At 41.8% G+C, this 21664-nt stretch overlaps 3 protein-coding genes across 5 annotated transcripts in view; 2 read left to right on the forward strand and 1 right to left on the reverse strand.

The window, feature by feature from the left end:
• LOC142159906 (uncharacterized) overlaps positions 1-21664 on the reverse strand; it is a 543776-nt gene that overhangs the window by 476378 nt on the left and 45734 nt on the right. The window lies entirely within an intron of this gene.
• On the forward strand, positions 65-11285 carry LOC142159912 (uncharacterized). Of its 3 annotated transcripts, none has more exons than XM_075214784.1 (5): positions 65-173; positions 4149-4262; positions 4395-4583; positions 6453-6552; positions 10026-11285. In XM_075214784.1, exons 2-5 carry the CDS (start codon positions 4185-4187, stop codon positions 11090-11092), a joined length of 1434 nt encoding a protein of 477 aa, XP_075070885.1. In that variant the 5' UTR covers positions 65-173; positions 4149-4184; the 3' UTR covers positions 11093-11285. The 3 variants fall into 3 exon arrangements, with proteins under 3 accessions (XP_075070885.1, XP_075070886.1, XP_075070887.1); XM_075214785.1 differs by lacking the exon at positions 65-173 and adding an exon at positions 3405-3459; XM_075214786.1 differs by lacking the exons at positions 65-173; positions 4149-4262; positions 4395-4583 and having other exon boundaries at positions 6480-6552; positions 6786-11285.
• The window catches only part of LOC142159780 (uncharacterized), a 58129-nt gene continuing 53400 nt past the window's right edge, over positions 16936-21664 (forward strand). Inside the window, exons 1-2 of the mRNA XM_075214495.1 lie at positions 16936-17039; positions 18298-18423. Coding sequence (XP_075070596.1) covers positions 17022-17039; positions 18298-18423 — 144 coding nt within the window. The 5' untranslated portion in view covers positions 16936-17021. The remainder of the gene's footprint in view (positions 17040-18297; positions 18424-21664) is intronic.

Here is a 21664-nt window from a genome sequence, read left to right on the forward strand (position 1 = left end):
TCATAGATACACAGGGACACTGCAGCCTCCTCTGTGTACCACGTGACTACAGCTGTCACATGACCCGGTGACGTCATCAGGTCCTTCCGATGAATAGGATCTAGGTATTAGCCAACCTCATCTGCAGCCTGATAGAGACCCCATCACCTGACCCCAGTACCTGCATATAAGAGGTGATTATTATTACATGTGTAATCAGTGTGATTAGTGTGTGATATCATTGTGCACTGTGTGTAATGATCAGTGTGTAACAGTGTGACCTGTGTATAGTGATCAGTGTGTATCAGGTGTGTGACCTGTGTATAGTGATCAGTGTGTGTCAGATATGTGTGATGTCTGTGTGACCTGTGTATAGTGATCAGTGTGTATCAGTGTGACCTGTGTATAGTGATCAGTGTGTATCGGTGTGTACCAGGTATGTGTGATGTCTGTGTGACCTGTGTATAGTGATCAGTGTGTACCAGGTATGTGTGATGTCTGTGTGACCTGTGTATAGTGATCAGTGTGTACCAGGTATGTGTGATGTCTGTGTGACCTGTGTATAGTGATCAGTGTGTGTCAGATATGTGTGACCTGTGTGTGTGTGACCTGTGTATAGTGATCAGTGTGTGTCAGATATGTGTGATGTCAGTGTGACCTGTGTATAGTGATCAGTGTGACCTGTGTATAGTGATCAGTGTGTATCGGTGTGACCTGTGTATAGTGATCAGTGTGTACCAGGTATGTGTGATGTCTGTGTGACCTGTGTATAGTGATCAGTGTGTGTCAGATATGTGTGACCTGTGTGTGTGACCTGTGTATAGTGATCATTGTGTGTGACCTGTGTATAGTGATCAGTGTGTGTCAGATATGTGTGATGTCTGTGTGACCTGTGAATAGTGATCAGTGTGTACCAGGTATGTGTGATGTCTGTGTGACCTGTGTATAGTGATCAGTGTGTACCAGGTATGTGTGATGTCTGTGTGACCTGTGTATAGTGATCAGTGTGTATCAGGTATGTGTGATGTCTGTGTGACCTGTGTATAGTGATCAGTGTGTACCAGGTATGTGTGATGTCTGTGTGACCTGTGTATAGTGATCAGTGTGTACCAGGTATGTGTGATGTCTGTGTGACCTGTGTATAGTGATCAGTGTGTACCAGGTATGTGTGATGTGTGTGTGACCTGTGTATAGTGATTAGTGTGTGTGATGGCAATTTGACCTGTGTATAGTTGTCGCTATGCATTGGGTGCGATAAAGTGAAAATTATCGTTTTGTCATGGGATGCAGTAGAGTAATAATCCCGTCTGTAGAGAAGTACTCCATACATATATGATGGCCTTTTCAAATGAAAGAATTATGGACTAAAGTTTAGTTAAATTTGCTTTTTGACCCTTGAACCCCAATGGTAACTTTGACCCCCTAGAATTGTATACTATGCTCTTATGCAGGGCCGCCGAGAGGGGGGGGGAGCGGGTACATTTTACCCGGGCCCGGCCATGCCAGGGGGCCCGGGCCGGGCCCTTGCTGCTATTTTTTGTCATTTTTTTTTTTTATTTTATTTTTTTGTATTTTGCGTATTTTTATTTTTTTAAAAAAAAAATTCCCGCGGGGTAGGGGGAGGGGGGGGGGGGGCGTTGGTGGGGGGAGCTATAAGAAATAAAAAAAAAAAAAAAAAAATCAATACTCACGTGACCGCGGCGCCGCGTCCCTCCTCTCCTGTCTTCTCCATTCACACTGACTGTCGGGCGTGACGTCATCAAGTCACGCCCGGCAGTCAGTCAGTGAGGAGCGCCGCAGCCTGACAAGACCAAAGAAGAAGAAAGAAGAGAAGACAGAAGAGAAGAGAAGAAAAGAAAGAAGCTGACAAAAGGTAAGGAAAGAAACTGAGAGGCACAGAGGAGGAAAAGAGAGGGACAGAGGAGGAAAAGAGAGGCACAGAGGAGGAAAAGAGAGGCACAGAGGAGGAAAAGAGAGGCACAGAGGAGGAAAAGAGAGGCACAGGGGAGGAAAAGAGAGGCACAGAGGAGGAAAAGAGAGGCACAGAGGAGGAAAAGAGAGGCACAGAGGAGGAAAAGAGGGGCACAGAGGAGGAAAAGAGAGGCACAGAGGAGGAAAAGAGGGGCACAGAGGAGGAAAAGAGGGGCACAGAGGAGGAAAAGAGAGGCACAGAGGAGGAAAAGGGGGCACAGAGGAGGAAAAGAGAGGCACAGAGGAGGAAAAGAGAGGCACAGAGGAGGAAAAGAGAGGCACAGAGGAGGAAAACAGGGGCAGAGAGGCACAGAGGAGGAAAACAGCGGCAGAGAGGCACAGAGTTATAAAAAAAAGGGGCAAAGAGGCACAGAGTGAATAAAAAGGGGGGAAAGCAGCATGGAGGGCGCAGTGTAGTTGTGATGGGGCTTGTTGCAATGTAGTGTGTGTGCGGTAGGTGGTGGCTAATTAATGGGCGCTATTTTGTTTGTAGGGTGATGGTGAGGCAATTTAATAGTGGGGATTATTAATTTAAGATGGGGTGATTTGGGGCCTATTGAATGTGGAGGTGAGTTTGGGGAGGATGAGGTCTATTTATTAAATGTGACTATGAATTATTTAATGGCAGTGATGGTTGCGGGAAATAGGTATTGCTAGGCTGTTTGCATGACGGGAAATAGGTTTATTTATTACATGTGAATTCTATTATTTTAATGTTGGGGCTGGAGGAAGGCCTAATTATTAATCGTGGGTGCTATTGATTTAACGCTGCGTCTGACTGAAATTTTCTAAATGTAGCCATTTTTTTCCCAAATAGGTCCTTCTACATTCCAAGATCCAGGCAAGCCACAACTAAAGAAACCAGCAGCCTCGGGTGGAGAAAGTGAGAAGAACAGGTAGGACAGAGCAGCATAGTGTGTGAAATGTTGTGATTCTAGTAGGGACAATGCCAATGTTTGGTGAGCCCAGTGGGCGCAGGCCAAGACTGAACTGTTTGTGTACACACTGCATTCTTTGTATACTACACTGTGGTGCTGGATGTCTTAAAAGTCAGGAGTGCTTGGACATATGTGACGCTGTGGTGAATTCAGGACCTAGTGATTTTGATGTGCTAGCTATGCGCCCAACGGTGCATTGCCACGGCCCCAAATGTATGACCACATTCCCGAAAATTTTTGCACCGTCGTTAGGCTAGCCACGCCCCAATGGTGCATTGACACGCCCCTGAATGTATGACCAAACCCGCGTCGTGTTTTTTGCGCCGCCGTTAGGCGGCGCAAAAAATTTTTAGGGCTTACTCAACTATGGGGGGGCCCCATGAGTTTGTTGTACCCGGGCCCTGAATTCCTCTTGGCAGCCCTGCTCTTATGTACAAGAAGTAATAATTAAAATATTAAATATAAGCAAAGGGGCCCTAATTGCTGCAGTTGCGTGCATCGTCCTAGTTCCTGGAGGCAATAATTGCACAAAACACAGCAACAAAGAAGTGCCTGAGAGAGTCTGCTTTGGGTCTGCACAAATATACAAAAATGTTAATATAAACATTCATGTTGCATAAATATAAGGACTTGAAAAATCATCAGAACAGTCAGTGATATAAAGTTTAAGTGGTATATTTACTAAACTGGGTTTGAAAAAGTGGAGATGTTGCCTATAGCAACCAATCAGATTCTAGATGTCATTTTGTAGAATGTACTAAATAAATGACAGCTAGAATCTGATTGGTTGCTATAGGCAACATCTCCGCTTTTTCAAACCCGCAGTTTAGTAAATATACCCCCAATTCTATTCAGGCGACTTGCTAATAATGCAAAGTTTTCACAAATTGGTGTTATTTCTAAGCATATTAGTCAGTGAGTGATGCAGGAATACTGTGTAATTAACCCTATGAACCACTTGTTGATATTATATATTTGAATTTAAGCCATGTGAAGCCAACTCTTATAGAGGTTATTTGTTTTCTGGAGAAGTGAATCCAGATCTAGATTTATCTAATAAAAATACCCAGGGAGGACCATCTTTTTTCAATGTAGAGGATACTTTCCTTTTATTTTTCTGCATGTTTTTGTTAGAAAGACACTGACTGCTACAGAACATTTCCACGATTAAAGAGTTGTCTCTGTTGCTACTTCTCTTAAAACCAAGAGGACTTGTCCTCAGGTCACGGTGTTATCTCATTAGAGTTTTTGTTTTATTAGTACTTGCAGTGGGCTCCTCAGTTTCTGGCCCTAGGGATGGACAAGAACAGGAGTCACATGACTGAGGAGATACTGAACATCACTCTGGAGATCATCTACCTGCTGACTGGAGAGGTGAGGGATTCTGGGAGTGTCACAGTGACATCACTTATGTAATGTACATCACTACAGGAATTTTAGACAATAGAAAGGGATGCTCCTTTCACATATGTGATGCTATTTATTAATGTCTCTCTCAATACACAGGATTACACAGTAGTGAAGACGTCCACTATGTTCATGACTCCCAGTAGTAGCCACCGGATGACCGGAGGACTGAGCAGGACCCAGAGCCCCATCACGGAGCCTCCATCTCACTCACTGATACATGAGAGAAACAATGACCAGAGGATTCTAGAACTCACCAACAAGATCATTCAGCTGCTGACTGGAGAGGTGACTGCTGGCAATGGGACATTATACAGTAACATATTGTTTATAAACCCATGTTACATGTAATTCTCTATCCTGCCAATGTGGGGCACTGTGACCTTGGAGATATAGTAGGTGGACTTGGAGCAAGGATATTTAAATCTCAAACTATTGCGTGCATAGCTCCTCCCCTATTATGCCTCTGCCATCTGTAGTGCTATGGCCGTAGGGCATCTTAGTTTGGGTTCATACCCGTTTTCTGTTTTTATTCTTTAACAATATTGTTTATACTTTGTAAGTTTTATTTTTACAGTGTGGGGATCTATTTCCCAGAGAGTGAATAGTCTGTGGGCTTCCTTCACTCTGGGTCCTTGTGTCGGGGTGTTCATCCTGCCGGCTTCACTCACCTCTGCTCAGGAGCTTTTGTACACTCAATCACTGTTGAGCTCTGATCCCAGTGTCCGGACCTTCTTCAGTAGCCCTAGGCATAAGCCTCAACTCGCACCCATTTCAGAACAATTCAGTTATCTGGTATCTATGCTCCATGTAGCCTTCACTCTCAGTCTTTGCACCACATGTCCCCTTACGGGGGTGCTGGACCTCTTGCTGAACAGTGCTACCTTTTCCAGCACGTGATGGTTATAGGTCGAGTCGTTGATCATTCCTGCTGTGGTGCAGCTCGTAGCACTGACAAGTGTGCCCCTAGTATATTGCTATGCCATTCCACAGCAGTGCAGTAAATCAGTGGCAACTCTGCCTGTACACATTTGTACTCAATCGTGTGAGTTTTTGGGAAAGGTTTATTTTGTGATCAGCCAGTTTCTATTTTCCTAGATTTCTATCTCCCCCCTCACATCCTGGAATTTGAGGCTTCAGCAATGAATTTTAGCGAAATCTTCTCTCCTTGCTTCCCTCTACGTTGACGGACGGGGTACGAGATGGTAACTGTTTGTACGACTGCAAATTTTACACCACCGTCCCCTCAAAACCATCTTTCTTCCTGATTTCCTACCAAACCAGGAAATTAGGCATTTCGATGCTCTCTGCACTTCTCTAAAAATATATCCCTAAGACATTATCAGTACATCAACCTCTTCTATGTATGAGTGGTGTCCTGGAAAATAAATCACTACTGGGTGAGGGCGACAGGATAGGCTTACTGTGCCACCCTATCAGGAGGTTAGTCTTACAGGTTTATCCTCAGCTTCCTGTTACTGCTGGTAATCTACGGCTGCTGAACACTCCTACAGGCGCTACTTGACCAACAGACGTTAACCAACTATAAATGTCAACTGTGCACCACCTTGGTGCTCCCAGTTGTAGGAGAATATAGTCGAAAAACCGATTTACGTCCAAAGAAGAACCAGGTCCATTATGTGATCATATGTTTAGAAGTGCTTACATTAAGAGAGCCTTTAGTTCTCAAGCATAAAACCAGGACATATTTCAGTAAGTACCGGGACATTACAGGTGGTGGATGGGAGTCTGGTTTAGGGTTGGTGTTTGACACTTAGGGCTAGATTTACTAAGCTGCGGGTTTGAAAAAGTGGGGATGTTGCCTATAGCAACCAATCAGATTCTAGCTATCATTTTGTAGAAGGTACTAAATAAATGAAAGCTAGAATCTGATTGGTTGCTATAGGCAACATCCCCACTTTTTCAAAACCGCAGCTTAGTAAATCTAGCCCTAAGTGTTCATTTCTTTCTACTCTTCTAATAATATATGACATTTAATTTGTTAACATGTTCACCTTTCTATCTATGCGTTTGTATGGCCTCTGGAAACTTGGAGCACAAAAGTGGGGTTTAACCACAAAAGTGACAAGCAGTGTGTTCCTGTGGTTCAGGTAGTCTCACAGTTTGTGTATTTTAATTGGTTTGCGTTATATTCAGGATGAAAACTTAGAAGACAACATTACTGAGGAAGAAGAGACGTATGTGAGGGGTGATCAGCAGTGTAAGGAGGAGGAAATCCCTACAGATATCAGCACAGGTGAGTAATACACACTAAACCCAGCAAAAAATGTCATACAATCTTTTTTTACATTTATTTTTTTGTCAAGGTCAAACAATCATAAACCAAAAAATTACAACAGGTGACGCACATACAGAAAATTTGAGGAAACATTGCATAGAAATTCAACAAGAATGTAGATCGCTATTAATCAATAGGGGGAATGATGAAGCCCAGGGGAGGAAGGTCAGTAATATTATAAAGTTTTATAGATGAAGGATGGTGTCACAATGCTGTCAGCTCCCAGAAAAGAACCATTCGGCTGTGGAAGTTATCAAAGAAACAATACGTCCTGCCAAGCTGCTGAGTCAAGGTCAAAGGACTGTAGAAGGTAGAAAAGTGATGGACAAAGTCAAGGGATTGGAGAAGGTAGAATTGTGATGTACAGTCCAACAAAACAAGTCTTCAAAGCACGATCAGAGAAATCCAAACAAAACTTTCCTCCTACAAAGGTATGGTAGTACTGAGGGACTTTATAAAGGCTACAAACAGGTGAGATCAATGTTCTCAATGACATGACCGTTTCACTGAAGGGCTGATTGCAGAGTAAAGAAAGCCTTGCAGTAGTCCAGGTGAGGTGACCAGCTAGATTGCTGTTCTTTGCTGATTACCGGACTTGAGAGAAGGTGGTTGTAGCTGTCATTTTCAGTAGTTATCTGATGGCTGCCATATGGAGATAGTGTTGTGAATTCTCACAGTAATTGTTTTCTGGCAGCTGCCATCTGGAGCTAGTGATGTTAATCCTCACAGTAATTGTTTTCTGGCAGCTGCCATCTGGAGCTAGTGATGTTAATCCTCACAGTAATTGTTTTCTGGCAGCTGTCATCTGGAGCTAGTGTTGTGAAACCACACAGAGAGTTTTCCCCGATAATCTGGGGAAATTGGATGTTATTATGGATGGCCCAAGAATCCCAGGACTTGTAGAATAGTTTTGCCGAATAATTTATAATCGCTGTCTTGTATTCCATATGGTATATATCATATTCTATTAACAACCACAGCAAAAGTATGAGGAGCCTGAGGCTTCCAATCTGCCGCTAGCTGGAGATGAAGTGGTATATAAGCTTGACTTGATATTTGGTTATTCCCCGGGCTAGGGGCAACAAGTAATATTTGGGTGTAAGTGGAAGGTCAATTTGCAGAACAGAGCATATCCAGTTTCAAACGGATATGCTGTCCAGTTTCAAACGGGCTTTAAAAACCCACCTCTTTCTTAAAGCCTTCCAGTCTCCCACTTAATTACCTACCTTTTCTTCTGCCTCTTCCCCTTCATTCCCCTTCCCCTATCCTCCATTCCTCCCTCTCTCCCCCGTGTCTCTCTGTCTGTCTACCACACCCCTTAGATTGTACGCTCCTTTGAGCAGGGTCACCTCTCCTCCTGTCTTCACCACTGTTAACTCTGCTCTCCAGCAACCTTGCCCTCCTCGAGGACCCTCTTTCCCCCCCCCCCCCCGTGCCCTCCCTCTTGGGCTCTGTCGTATGCAGACCTTCCCCTCCCCTCCCCCGCCCTTGCTGTGCTTTGTTCAACGATGGAACTATGTCGTCCCAGTTCTACAGTGTGTATGCGCTCAGGACCGGCAGTGTCCATAGATCCTAGTCGCGATCTTTCCAGCTGCTGGTTATGACGATAAAGAGCACAGATCTGAATGTAAATCTTGTAAACCATATATAATGTGTACACATGAATCGGCGTGCTGATCGGAATTTCTTTTTTTTCAACGATCGTTGGTAAAATCGTTAGATAACTCATCGAGGGAAAATTTCTGTAGTGTGTACCCAGCCTTCCTCTCTTATCACTGCCGATAGACTCCTAATACTGACACCTACAGATCTTGTCCTTTGCTGTGTAACACTAGTCTCTGTTTCTCACAGATAGAGGAAGTTCTAAGCTGTCCTGATGGGAATAATGCCCACATCATAACTATCTGCAAGATTAGGAAAGTTGGTTAAAGTTTATGATGATGATATCAATATAGTGATTTCTCTCCGCTACCTATAAATTAAAATGATCATTTAATCTGTAACATCCTCTGATTCTTTCCTAATTTATTTGACACCTCTCCTCCCATCTGTTCTTGATTATTTCACTACTTAGTCTTTCTTACATTCGAATGTTGATTGTCTTACTAACTGCATTTAGTTATCAGGATAGACCAGGCCTGGCCAAGCCATGGCTCTCCAGGTGTTGTGAAACTACAAGTCCCAGCATGCCCTGCCAGCTATTGGCCATCTGTCTCCTAGCAAAGCATTCTGGGGCTTGTAGTTTCACAGCACCTGCCGCACACCACAAAAAATAAATAAATAGTACTCTATTATATATAAAGAGAAATATTTCGCAATAAATATCAATTGATGCAGAGGGCAGAAATGAGGAAGCTAGAAATATGAATAAAATCAACAATAGAAATATAAATAATTGCACTAAATGTAAGCAGCAAATCGCAAGTGCAAGAATAAGCCTCTATTATATAACACGTTATAAACACAGATCAAACAATCATGGAATTTATCTCAAACTGAATGTTCATTGAGATTAATAATCAATGAGTTCTGCCAGGCACCCAGTACTACAAGGACAACTAAATATACATGATTATGTCAAGAGTCAACTCTCCCTAGGGCAGGGGTAGACAACCTGCGGCTCTTCAGGTATTGTGAAACTACAACTCCCAGCATGCCTTTCCACCTATCTGCTGGTTATCTACTGGCAAAACATGCTGGGACTTGTAGTTTCACAACACCTGGAGAGCCGCAGGTTGTCTACCCCTGCCCTAGGGAAACTCTCGCTGGCACTCAAGGAACATTTACTTTGAGATAAGGTTGATTTTTTTTGGGGGGGGGTCTGTATTTATATTCTGTTATATTGTGTCTTCATTTCATTTACTCTGTTTATTAAATGATTTATATTTCTAATTTATATAGTAGAGGATTATTTTTGCACATTTGCGATTTGATGTTTACATTTAGTGCAATTATTTATATTTCTATTGTTGATTGTGTTCATATTTGCAGCTTCATATCTCATTTTTGCCCTCTGTATCTATTGCTTTTTATTGTTAAATAGTTTTCTTTATATGTAATAGATTTATAGAGTGCTATCTATCTATTTATTTTTGTTTTTCAGTTTTGTTGTTGAGATACTGGCATTCTCTTTAGGTGATAGCTGCCTAAATCTCATGTTCTTGCTCTACTGTTGCTCCCTCCGCTCCTGAAATATTATTACATTGATTTTTATGTACAGACTGCCCCCTGTCTCACCACTCAGTTCCAGGAACCTCTATCTAGCTTTGATCCATGCCATCCATCCAGAAGGGGGGCACTCTTTTAGTATTAAACTGAACATTCCATGGAGCTTAAAAACAAAAATATGAGCAGGATAAGGGAAAGCATTTACCCCGTCCATCTTTTTCTTGGCATTCCTCTCACACTAAATACATTTATTTTATTTGCAGGTTATGAACAAAGCCAATGGAATATCTCGAAGAGACCTGTCGTTTTGTCTCCTGACTGTGAAATAGAAGATAACAACATCAGACAGGATTCTCTAGAAGAAGCCACCATTACCCCAAATATACTTTCAGTACTTCACAGTACAGATATATCATCTGATCCCTCTAATCACAAGGAATGTTCTGATAAATCAGATATTGTTACGCACAATATAGGTGGTAGATTGTTTCCAAGTTCTGACTTTAATGAGCACTTTACCCATAATATAAATATTATATCACATCAGATTAGTCACACGGGTGAGAAACAATTTCCATGTTATACATGTGGGAAAAGTTTTGCACAAAAAGCCACGCTTATTCGTCATCAGAGAATCCATACAGGTGAAAAGCCATTTCCCTGTTTTGAATGTGGGAAATGTTTTACACAGAAATCAGATCTTGTTGTACATCAGAGAATTCACACAAATGAAAAACCATATTCATGCTCTGAATGTGGGAAATGTTTTACCCAGAAATCAACTCTTGTTGCACATCAGAAATTTCACACGCGCGAGAAACCGTTTGCATGCTCTGATTGTGGGAAATGTTTTACACGGAAATCAGATCTTAGTAAACATCAGAGAATCCACACAGGTGAGAAGCCATTTACATGTTCTGATTGTGGGAAATGTTTTATACGCAAACCAGATCTTGTTAAACATCAGAGAATTCATACGGGGGAGAAGCCATTTATTTGTTCTGAATGTGGGTCATGTTTTACACATAAACCCAATCTTGTTGCACATCAACGAATTCACAAAGGCGAAAGGCCATTTGCATGTTCTGATTGTGGGAAATGTTTTACTCAAAAAGCAAGTCTTCTTGATCACCAGAGAATTCACACAGGTGAGAAGCCATTTTCATGTTCTGATTGTGGAAAATGTTTTACACAGAGATCAATTCTTTTTAAACATCAGACAATTCACACTGGTGAGAAGCCATTTACTTGCTCTTACTGTGGGAAATGTTTTAAGCTGAAATCTGATATTGTTCGACATCAGAGAATCCACACACATCTTCACCGGTGAAAGACTGTTATCATATTTGTACGTGGAAAGTGATTTGTCAAAAGATAGAATTTCATTAATGAAATAACTCCTGACGCATCATGATATCTCTTCCAGCTTCCGGATGAAAAGATTTCAGTTGACATCATGTGTATTATTGTTGTAGTAGTTTGTTTTCGCTATTAATATTATTAAATAATTAATGTTATCCTGACCTTATAACTTTACCAATGTTATTTATTTTTAATTTGTATTACATACAGATATACAAAACAAAAAGTGTTATACATCTCTTACCAGTTAAAAGGGGTTTTCAATGTAAAACTTTGCTGGATCCCTTCCCTCTAATAGTACATAGGTAAGGTCCTTCCCCTGGGCCCACCACCATTTTCTGTATTTAGCAGGGTCCCATCACTGATATACAGCAGGACCTCTGCATTTCACCCTCAGTGTTTTTTGGCTCTTATGCAGATCTGACAAAGCAGCTCTAATTATTTCAGTTATCCCAGAATCATGCAATCTGTCCCGCCACAGATTTGGCTTACAGCCACGTACTTCACAGAAGACCTCAGTGTTCTGTAATAGCCATATAATTTTCAGTAGGTACAGTATGTTATGCCATATGTAATATCCTGTAAATAATATTATTATAAATGGTACCTTCTGATGTCATTGCTTTATTGTGGATGAGGAATAAAGCACTCCCGTAATTTCAAGTAGAGGGTGCGTTATTGTTATTGTATGTACAGTGTGATGGAATAGGTAGGTGCTTTATATATAATATAGATGGCCCATAGACAAATCTCGGGTTGTGACGATTGACCAGCACAAGCGTGTCGTCGGATATTCTTCCAAGTATAGGGTGTGCAGAATTCAGAGGTGCTTTCTCAAAGTCATAGACCCTTTTACCAATCTTCTAAGTTCTAATTCTAAATGTTCTGAGCAAAGCAGACAATATTTAAGAAACAAAGGGCTAGATTTACTAAACTGCGGGTTTGAAAAAGTGGAGATGTTGCCTATAGCAACCAATCAGATTCAAGCTGTCATTTTGTAGAAGGTACTAAATAAATGAAAGCTAGATTCTGATTGGTTGCTATAGGCAACATCCCCACTTTTTCAAACCCGCAGCTTAGTAAATCTAACCCAAAGCCTTATTTGCAGAAAACAAAGATTCATCCAAGCAGGGTCTATGGTATCGCTAGCAGGAAGTCTCGCCAACAAGATATCAACCCTCAACGGAATAAATATGACATTTTTTAATAAATTATTTCTTTGTTTGATAAATATTTCAACTCTTGGGGTAGATTTACTAAAAATTCTAAAAAGGAAAAGCGAAAGTGATGCCCTTAGTAACCAATCTGATTCTAGCTCATTTATCTAGTACAGTGATTTACAGCTTGAAATAGATGGAGGACCGCCCTCCAAACTTCAAAGGGGCCACACAGAGGAGGAGGGAGAGCACAATGCACTCCCGCCTCCTCTGAGTGTGACGCGTGACCTCCCTGCACTGTGCAGAGCAGGTCACGTGACGCAGGATTTGTACACCCCCGTTCTGCCTCATTCTCTGATTATTAAAATTAGATCGGGAGCAGCCGGCTGGTGTGCTGGCTGTTGCCCACCGCTGATCTAGAAAATGATAGGTAGAATTTGATTGTTGCCTCCACCTTTCCTTTTTAGAAGGTATGACAGATCTACCCTCTGACTCAAACACTTTATATCTCACCTTTTGTCTCTGAGGCTGTAACTGGATTCTCTATCACCTTAACTTGCTATATTATACTACTGACCATTAAATTTACTCTTTTGAATGCAGTTTTTTCAATTGATTTTTAGTTTCTGGCCTTTATAAGTTAATAATGAATTGTAAAGAGTGAGATATATATATATATACATATATATATACATATATATATATATATATATATATATATATATATCTATCTCTATTAAAATTTTACAATTAATTTCAGTAAACCTGTGAAGATGGGTATTGTAATGATCTAAGGTCCGCTTTTTTAGCAACAGAGCAGCAGCAAAGCGCCCAATGCAATTAAAATGTTGGTAACTGTGAATTAGTTAATTAAATGAATGGGGTTAAAAAGAATGATAAACTCTACGGGTGTCATTTAGAGGTAAATCCATGCATACGTAGGAAAAAATGTGCTAAAAAAAACATACTAGTGATGTGAACAACAACAAAAAGGTATTATCTAGCCAGGCGTACCAGTGTATGTGTGTAAGTACATCTGAAAGAAGAGTGGGATATATGGGCAGCACGGTGGCTCCTTGGTTAGCACTTCTGCCTTACAGCACTGGGGTCATGAGTACGATTCCCGACCATGGCCTTATCTGTGTGGAGTTTCTATGTCCTCCCCGTGTTTGCGTGAGTTTCCTCCGGGTGCTCCGGTTTCCTCCCACACTCCAAAAACATACTGGTAGGTTAATTGGCTGCTATCAAAATTGACCCTAAACTCTCTTTCTCTGTGTGTGTGTATATTAGGGAATTTAGACTGTAAGCTCCAATGGGGCAGGGACTGATGTGAATGAGTTCTCTGTACAGCACTGCAGAATTTGTGGCGCTATATAAGTAACTGATTGATGATGATAATGATGGGTATTAATTAGCATCCACACACATATCCGTAATGTATATAATCAACATAAAGCTGCAATAGATTTCTCATGAGCGGAACTTGTGCAGTTTCCTTATTCTATTAGGAAAACTAGGTCCTAAATCTCTGCAATACTAACAATACCACAATGTGAGTATAAGTAATCTAGGGACATTATTACATGTTTGCACTTGCCCTGGAAATGATGGTCTAAGATGGACCATATAATGAGATCTGTAAGCTGTTACTATCTCACTGGATCCAGTAATTCTCTGACTGGGTGTTAGGATTTCATGGGACACAGGAAGCTGATGGCTGACAGTCTTTGTATAAACCAGAAACGTCCATTGACAGCTTAAGACTCCCAATATTCCCAGCAGAATAATGACTACAGACGTGAGCAGGATCATACCCAGTAATGACAGAATAACAGGCTCATCAGGGGATAAGTAGAATCAGTAACAATGTCTTCAATTCGTCCTTCACTGAATCTCACCTTTTACACTGGGGATACCACAAGTACTGTGCAGGAGATGATTAACCAGTAGAGATGAGCTGCAGGACGAGAAGGACCAAAACAGAAACAAAAAGAGGTTCCACTTAACCATTGTCACAATCTGGTGCTGGATGGAGGACACTTGCCGGAGTTTACACAAATGAACTTAGAGGTGCCGAGTCAAACGCACCCCCAGTTTTCACCAGGGACCCCCGCAAGGAGGTTTGGTCTTAGCTGCAAGGGGAGCGCAGGTCGCGGTTCTCCAAGACAGTTGCCGGCGAAGTGTAGGTGAACCGAGGGTAGTCAAACGGTACAGGGTCAATACCAGCTGGGCTAGTAAAGTACCAAATCGGAGTCCAAGGGGTGGTCAGGCAGTCCAAGGCCAATACCAGCGATAAGTGAAGCGCCAAATTAGGACTTGCCCTACCATTGATGTACTTTGTTTGCCACAGTGAATGGACTGTGTGTAGAATTACTTTATACCCTTTTGTTCCTGTTATTTGCCATGGACAAGGAGAGGTGTGTACGTGTAAGTGTTAAGGTTATCTGGGACCCCCTCTTCTAAAAGGTCTATCTGCGGATGTATCCATGTCTAATTGTGCCACAATTATGTGAACACATCCATACATGTATGGGGAAATAACAAGACACAGACAGGGCACCAGAGTCTACTCCATTTGTATTATACTGTATATGGGGAAATAACAAGACACAGACAGGACACCACAGTCTGCTCCATCTGTATTATACTGTGTATGGGGAAATAACAAGACACAGACAGGGCACCAGAGTCTGCTCCATCTGTATTATACTGTGTATGGGGAAATAACAAGACACAGACAGGACACCACAGTCTGCTCCATCTGTATTATACTGTGTATGGGGAAATAACAAGACACAGACAGGACACCACAGTCTGCTCCATCTGTATTATACTGTGTATGGGGAAATAACAAGACACAGACAGGGCACCAGAGTCTACTCCATTTGTATTATACTGTATATGGGGAAATAACAAGACACAGACAGGACACCACAGTCTGCTCCATCTGTATTATACTGTGTATGGGGAAATAACAAGACACAGACAGGGCACCAGAGTCTGCTCCATCTGTATTATACTGTGTATGGGGAAATAACAAGACACAGACAGGACACCACAGTCTGCTCCATCTGTATTATACTGTGTATGGGGAAATAACAAGACACAGACAGGACACCACAGTCTGCTCCATCTGTATTATACTGTGTATGGGGAAATAACAAGACACAGACAGGGCACCACAGTCTGCTCCATCTGTATTATACTGTGTATGGGGAAATAACAAGACACAGACAGGACACCACAGTCTGCTCCATCTGTATTATACTGTGTATGGGGAAATGACAGGACACCCCAGTCTGCTCCATCTGTATTATACTGTGTATGGGGAAATAACAAGACTCAGGACACCACAGTCTGCTCCATCTGTATTATACTGTGTATGAAGAAATAACAAGACACAGACAGGACACCACAGTCTGCTCCATCTGTATTATACTGTGTATGGGGAAATAACAAGACACAGACAGAACACCCCAGTCTGCTCCATCTGTATTATACTGTGTATGGGGAAATAACAAGACACAAACAGAACACCCCAGTCTGCTCCATCTGTATTATACTGTGTATGGGGAAATAACTAGACACAGACAGGACACCACAGTCTGCTCCATCTGTATTATACTGTGTATGGGGAAATAACAAGACACAGACAGGACACCACAGTCTGCTCCATCTGTATTATACTGTGTATGGGGAAATAACAAGACACAGACAGAACACCCCAGTCTGCTCCATCTGTATTATACTGTGTATGGGGAAATAGCAAGACACAGACAGGACACCACAGTCTGCTCCATCTGTATTATACTGTGTATGGGGAAATAACAAGACTCAGACAGGACACCACAGTCTGCTCCATCTGTATTATACTGTGTATGGGGAAATAACAAGACTCAGACAGGACACCACAGTCTGCTCCATCTGTATTATACTGTGTATGGGGAAATAGCAAGACACAGACAGGACACCACAGTCTGCTCCATCTGTATTATACTGTGTATGGGGAAATAACAAGACTCAGACAGGACACCACAGTCTGCTCCATCTGTATTATACTGTGTATGGGGAAATAACAAGACTCAGACAGGACACCACAGTCTGCTCCATCTGTATTATACTGTGTATGGGGAAATAGCAAGACACAGACAGGACACCACAGTCTGCTCCATCTGTATTATACTGTGTATGGGGAAATAACAAGACACAGACAGGACACCCCAGTCTGCTCCATCTGTATTATACTGTGTATGGGGAAATAGCAAGACACAGACAGGACACCACAGTCTGCTCCATCTGTATTATACTGTGTATGGGGAAATAACAAGACTCAGACAGGACACCACAGTCTGCTCCATCTGTATTATACTGTGTATGGGGAAATAAGACAGACAGGACACCACAGTCTGCTCCATCTGTATTATACTGTGTATGGGGAAATAACAAGACACAGACAGGACACCACAGTCTGCTCCATCTATATTATTCTGTATAAAACTAATGCAAAGATCAGGTAGGCTCCAACAAAATGGCCGCCGCCGTAGTTATCACATCGATGTATCAGTTACCCTTGTACCTCTAGTGTTATGTTTGAATACCTGAGAACTACATTGCCCGTGATCCCTCGTGGTCTCCAGAGCTCAGTCAGTGACGTCATCAGTCAGCGCGGTGCATGCTGGGTACTAGGGGTGACATGTGGGTAATGTCTGTGTACATTGTTACAGGAGACACAGCTGATACATGAGGATAAGTAACATGGTAAGGAGGATAGATAGGCACATTAGGGGGGACATCTGTATTTCTCTTCCCATCTATCTATAGATCTGTCTGGTGTATATAAAATATATCACATGCAGCCACTGTAGACTGCACATACCCTGAATTAGCAGCATATTCCCAGAGCCTTGGTGTCCAGCACAGAACTGTCATGTCTGCTCCCCTCCTTTGTGTGAGAGTTACATGGTCCCTGATATAATCATATTAAGTGACATTAATGCACTATACATTAAAATTTAACCATGTGACTGCTTTCATCAACATCAAAGGGGTGTACGTGCTGATTATTTTCAGCCAAATCAGTGGGAAGTACTTACCTTTAGCATTGTTCTGCTCTAAAGTAGGTTAAACGTACTCCACCAATTGTGGCACCACAAAGACTAAAGATCAGGCAGTGTCACCTATTAGGTACTTGGCTCCAGTAATACTTATCTGTGTGTCTATTGCCTGCGTCTGTCCAGCAATGACAGGTCTGTTCCTGTGTCAGTTCTTGGGGCCCAGGGATGTCCGATCCACCATACAGTGTAGAATACTTCTCAAGTGTTTGGGTAACGGTGACGTATAGCTCCGGTGGTGCTAGGATAATATGGGGAACTTCTGGAAATATTCTTATTTTTGTTGTTGTGCTCTACCTGAATCCTCTGCTAATGAGAGCAAATAAGAAGATAACTGGGTTGGTGAATGGATCTGACACCACAAGAAACATTAATTATATGTGTCCAATCACAACAAGCAATTGGAATCAAGTGCAAACCAAAGCATCATGCAAGTCCGTGTGCAAAAACATAAACGAAAATGACAGCTACTTGCTGTGCAAGACAGATGACATACACGGCTAATGCAGAGTCCAAGGCTGCAGAACTGGAGAGGCCCTGATTGCAGAGTGAGATGCTGGAATACATCCCAAGGTAAATGCTGCAGAGAAGACAGGATCGTGACAGTTGGGTATCAGTGAAAATTGAAAAGATCAATAAAGTAAAGTACAGCTCTTCTCCATTAAAGTTGCGAAGTCAATTTTCTATCAGTTGCTTATTGCTTCATTACAAGACTGCACAGATTTCACCTTATCTCCTCCCGCTCTCAAGAGAAGACGATGAAATCCTCACCTCAGATTGTCATTTTTAGTAATATTAGCCAGTCCATTAGTCATTATTGCTAGGAAATCCTATTTACCACTGTTAGGTGACAAGTGTTCAACTGTATGTTCATTAAAACTTTTTTTTTTTGTTTTTACTTACAGATGTCAACTCTTCCACCAGGGCCAGAGCTCATTCTCAGAGTACACAGGATGGACAAGGACAAGAGTCACATGACTGAGAAGATATTAAATCTCACCCTGGAGATCATCTACCTGCTGACTGGAGAGGTGAGGGATTCTGGGAATATCACAGTGACATCACTCTTATCTCTCTTAATAAAACAGGAACCTGACTGGGGAAGTGAGGGATTCTGGGAGTGTCACGTTGACATCACTGATATCTCCATTAATAAAACAGGAACCTGACTGGGGAAGTGAGGGATTCTGGGAGTGTCACAGTGACCTCACTCTTATCTCTCTTAATAAAACAGGAACCTGACTGGGAAAGTGAAGGATTCTGGGAGTGTCACAGTGACATCACTCTTATCTCTCTTAATAAAACAGGAACCTGACTGGGGAAGTGAGGGATTCTGGGAGTGTCACAGTGACCTCACTCTTATCTCTCTTAATAAAACAGGAACCTGACTGGGAAAGTGAAGGATTCTGGGAGTGTCACAGTGACATCACTCTTATCTCTCTTAATAAAACAGGAACCTGACTGGGGAAGTGAGGGATTCTGGGAGTGTCACAGTGACCTCACTCTTATCTCTCTTAATAAAACAGGAACCTGACTGGGAAAGTGAAGGATTCTGGGAGTGTCATAGTGACATCACTCTTATCTCTCTTAATAAAACAGGAACCTGACTGGGGAAGTGAGGGATTCTGGGAATGTCACAGTGACATCACTCATATCTCTAATAATAAAACAGGGACCTGATTGGAGAAGTGAGGAATTCTGGGAGTGTCACGTTGACATCACTGATATCTCTATTAATAAAACAGGAACCTGACTGGAGAAGTGAGGGATTCTGGGAATGTCACATTGACATCACTCATATCTCTATTAATAAAACGGACCTGATTGGAGAAGTAAGGAATTCTGGGAATGTCACATTGACATCACTCATATCTCTATTAATAAAAATGGACCTGACTGGGGGGGGGTGAGAGATTCTGGGTATCAATGGTTCTGTTCTTTGCTATGGGGGTTCTAGACACAATTATTTGATAGCGGTATTTATTATTATATTTAGTATGTCTTTATTTTAAGAATAATACCGTTAACACTTCTACCCAAAATGCAATGCAAAATCCACTGTTACAGCTAGGAAATATAAAAAACTTTGTAATCACAGTTACTCGCTTCATTCGAATACAGTTACCCTTACCCCTGATTCAAAGGGGACATTTTTTTTTTTAAGCAATGCCTGTCTAGAAGAGGTTCTTGAGTTTTTAAACAAGCCCAGTAAAGTTTTGTTTTTTTTATACTGAAAATGACAGAATCCGTGGTGATGCTGGATTGCTGGACTGTTTTATAAGACATTTGAAAAGTAGCTAATTTCACATCTTGAAACTATTGTGTTCAATATTTATATGCAGGGAGACAGGCAGAGAGAGCATATTTCAGATCTATCTGTCCTTCAGTAAAAACTACAGGCCTATTTCACGTCTAAATACTGATATTAAAATATATTATAAGATCTTAGCATTCCTCAGTTGTTTTGCTTCCATGCTCAACCATCTGGCCCATAGAAGGTTTATTCACTCTCAACAGACGATTGATAACATGTGTAATATTAATTCTGAAGCACAAACTCGATAAAAAGGTATTATCATCATCATCATCATTATGTAATTATAAGGATCCACAGAATCTGCAGCGCCATATAAAGGTATTGGATCAAGACAATTTCAATTTTCTCTCCAGGGATCTCTATGAGGTATGGGTCAGGAGTGTTCATAGTCTCTCATTCTGTTTGTGATGGCAGTGGGACCTCTAGATTACACTATTAAGGTGAACGTAGTGTCAAGAAAAGTGAAAATAAACATTCTCACAGGAATTCCTAGAACTACATCCTTATATCTTCTGTATAGAGAAAAGCATCCATTATTAAAATCAGACCTTAATCATATTCAGAGTATATTAATATCAGTATATTATTTAATTAATAAATCAAGCTTTTGTATATAAATATTAAAACTTATACATGTGAAAAGAGAGGAAAAAAAGTGATGAGAATTTTTGGGTAAAAGATTTTAAAATAATAGGTTCTCTCTATTGGATATAGAGTAGGGTACACATAGGGGAAACAAGGTTAGGGGGTGAAGGGTACGAAAACAGAAAGCAAAATAAAAACTTGAATTCACTGTGTTCATATACAAGCTTGATTAAGCATATACTAGACAAAAATGCTATCAAACAAATATGCCGATCAGCTACAACATTAAAACCACTGACAAGTGAAGTGCATAACATTTATTATCTCAGTACAATGGCACCTGTCAAGGGCTGTGATATATTAGTCAGCAACTGAACAGTTTTTTTGACGTTGATATGCTGGAAGCAGGAAAAATGAGCAAGCGTAAGGATCTGAGTGACTGTGACAAGGGCCAAATTGTGATGACTAGACAACTGGGTCAGAGCATCTCCAAAAAAGCAAGTCTTATGGGGTGTTCCCAGTATGCAGTGGTTAGTACCCACCAAAAGTGGTCCAAGGAAGGACAACCGACGACAAGTTCAGGGACGCCAAAGGGCTAGATCATCTGGTTCAGTCCCACAGAAGCACACTGTAGCACAAATTGCTGAAAAAGTTAATACTGGCCATGATAGAAAGGTGTCAGAGCACACAGTGTGCCTATGGAGCTGCGTAGCCACAGGACCGTCAGAGTGCCCATGCTGACCCTTGTCTGCGACCGAAAACGCCTACATTGGCATGTTAGTGTCAGATCTGGGCCATGGAGCAATGGAAAAAGGTGGCCTGGTCTGATGAATCATATTTTCTTTTATATCATGTGGACGGTCAGCAAGAGATGGATGCACTATTGGAAGAAGGCAGCCGGCGGAGGCAGTGTGATGCTCTGGGTAATGTTCTGCTGGGAAGCCTTAGGTCCTAGCATTCATGTGGATGTTCCATGGACACCTACCACCTACCTAGACATTGTTGCAGACCAAGTAGACCCCCATCATGGCAACAGTATTCCCTGATGGCAGTGGCCTCTTTCAGGCACCCTGCCATGCTGCAAATATTGTTAAGGAATGGTTTGAGGAACATGACAAAGTGTTCAAGGTGTTGACTACATTCACCAGATCGCAATCCGATCAAGCATCTATGCGATGTGCTGGGAAGACTAGTCATGGAGGCCCCACCTCGCAACTTACAGGAATTAAAGGATCTGCTGCTAACATCTGGGCGCCAGATACCACAGGACACCTTCAGAGATCTCGATGGGTCAGAGCTGTTTTGGGGGCACCAGGAGAACCTACACTTACCCCCTACAAGAGCGGGATCCAGATATTCTCAGTAAGCCC

This window comes from Mixophyes fleayi, chromosome 6 (genome assembly GCF_038048845.1).
Source record: "Mixophyes fleayi isolate aMixFle1 chromosome 6, aMixFle1.hap1, whole genome shotgun sequence".
Taxonomy (NCBI): domain Eukaryota; kingdom Metazoa; phylum Chordata; class Amphibia; order Anura; family Limnodynastidae; genus Mixophyes; species Mixophyes fleayi.

Coding starts and splice junctions, on each gene's coding strand:
- LOC142159912 (XM_075214784.1), top strand. CDS start 4,185: ATGGACAAGAACAGGAGTCACATGACTGAGGAGATACTGAACATCACT. Junction 4,263..4,394: donor TCTACCTGCTGACTGGAGAG/GTGAGGGATTCT, acceptor CTCAATACACAG/GATTACACAGTAGTGAAGAC. Junction 4,584..6,452: donor TTCAGCTGCTGACTGGAGAG/GTGACTGCTGGC, acceptor CGTTATATTCAG/GATGAAAACTTAGAAGACAA.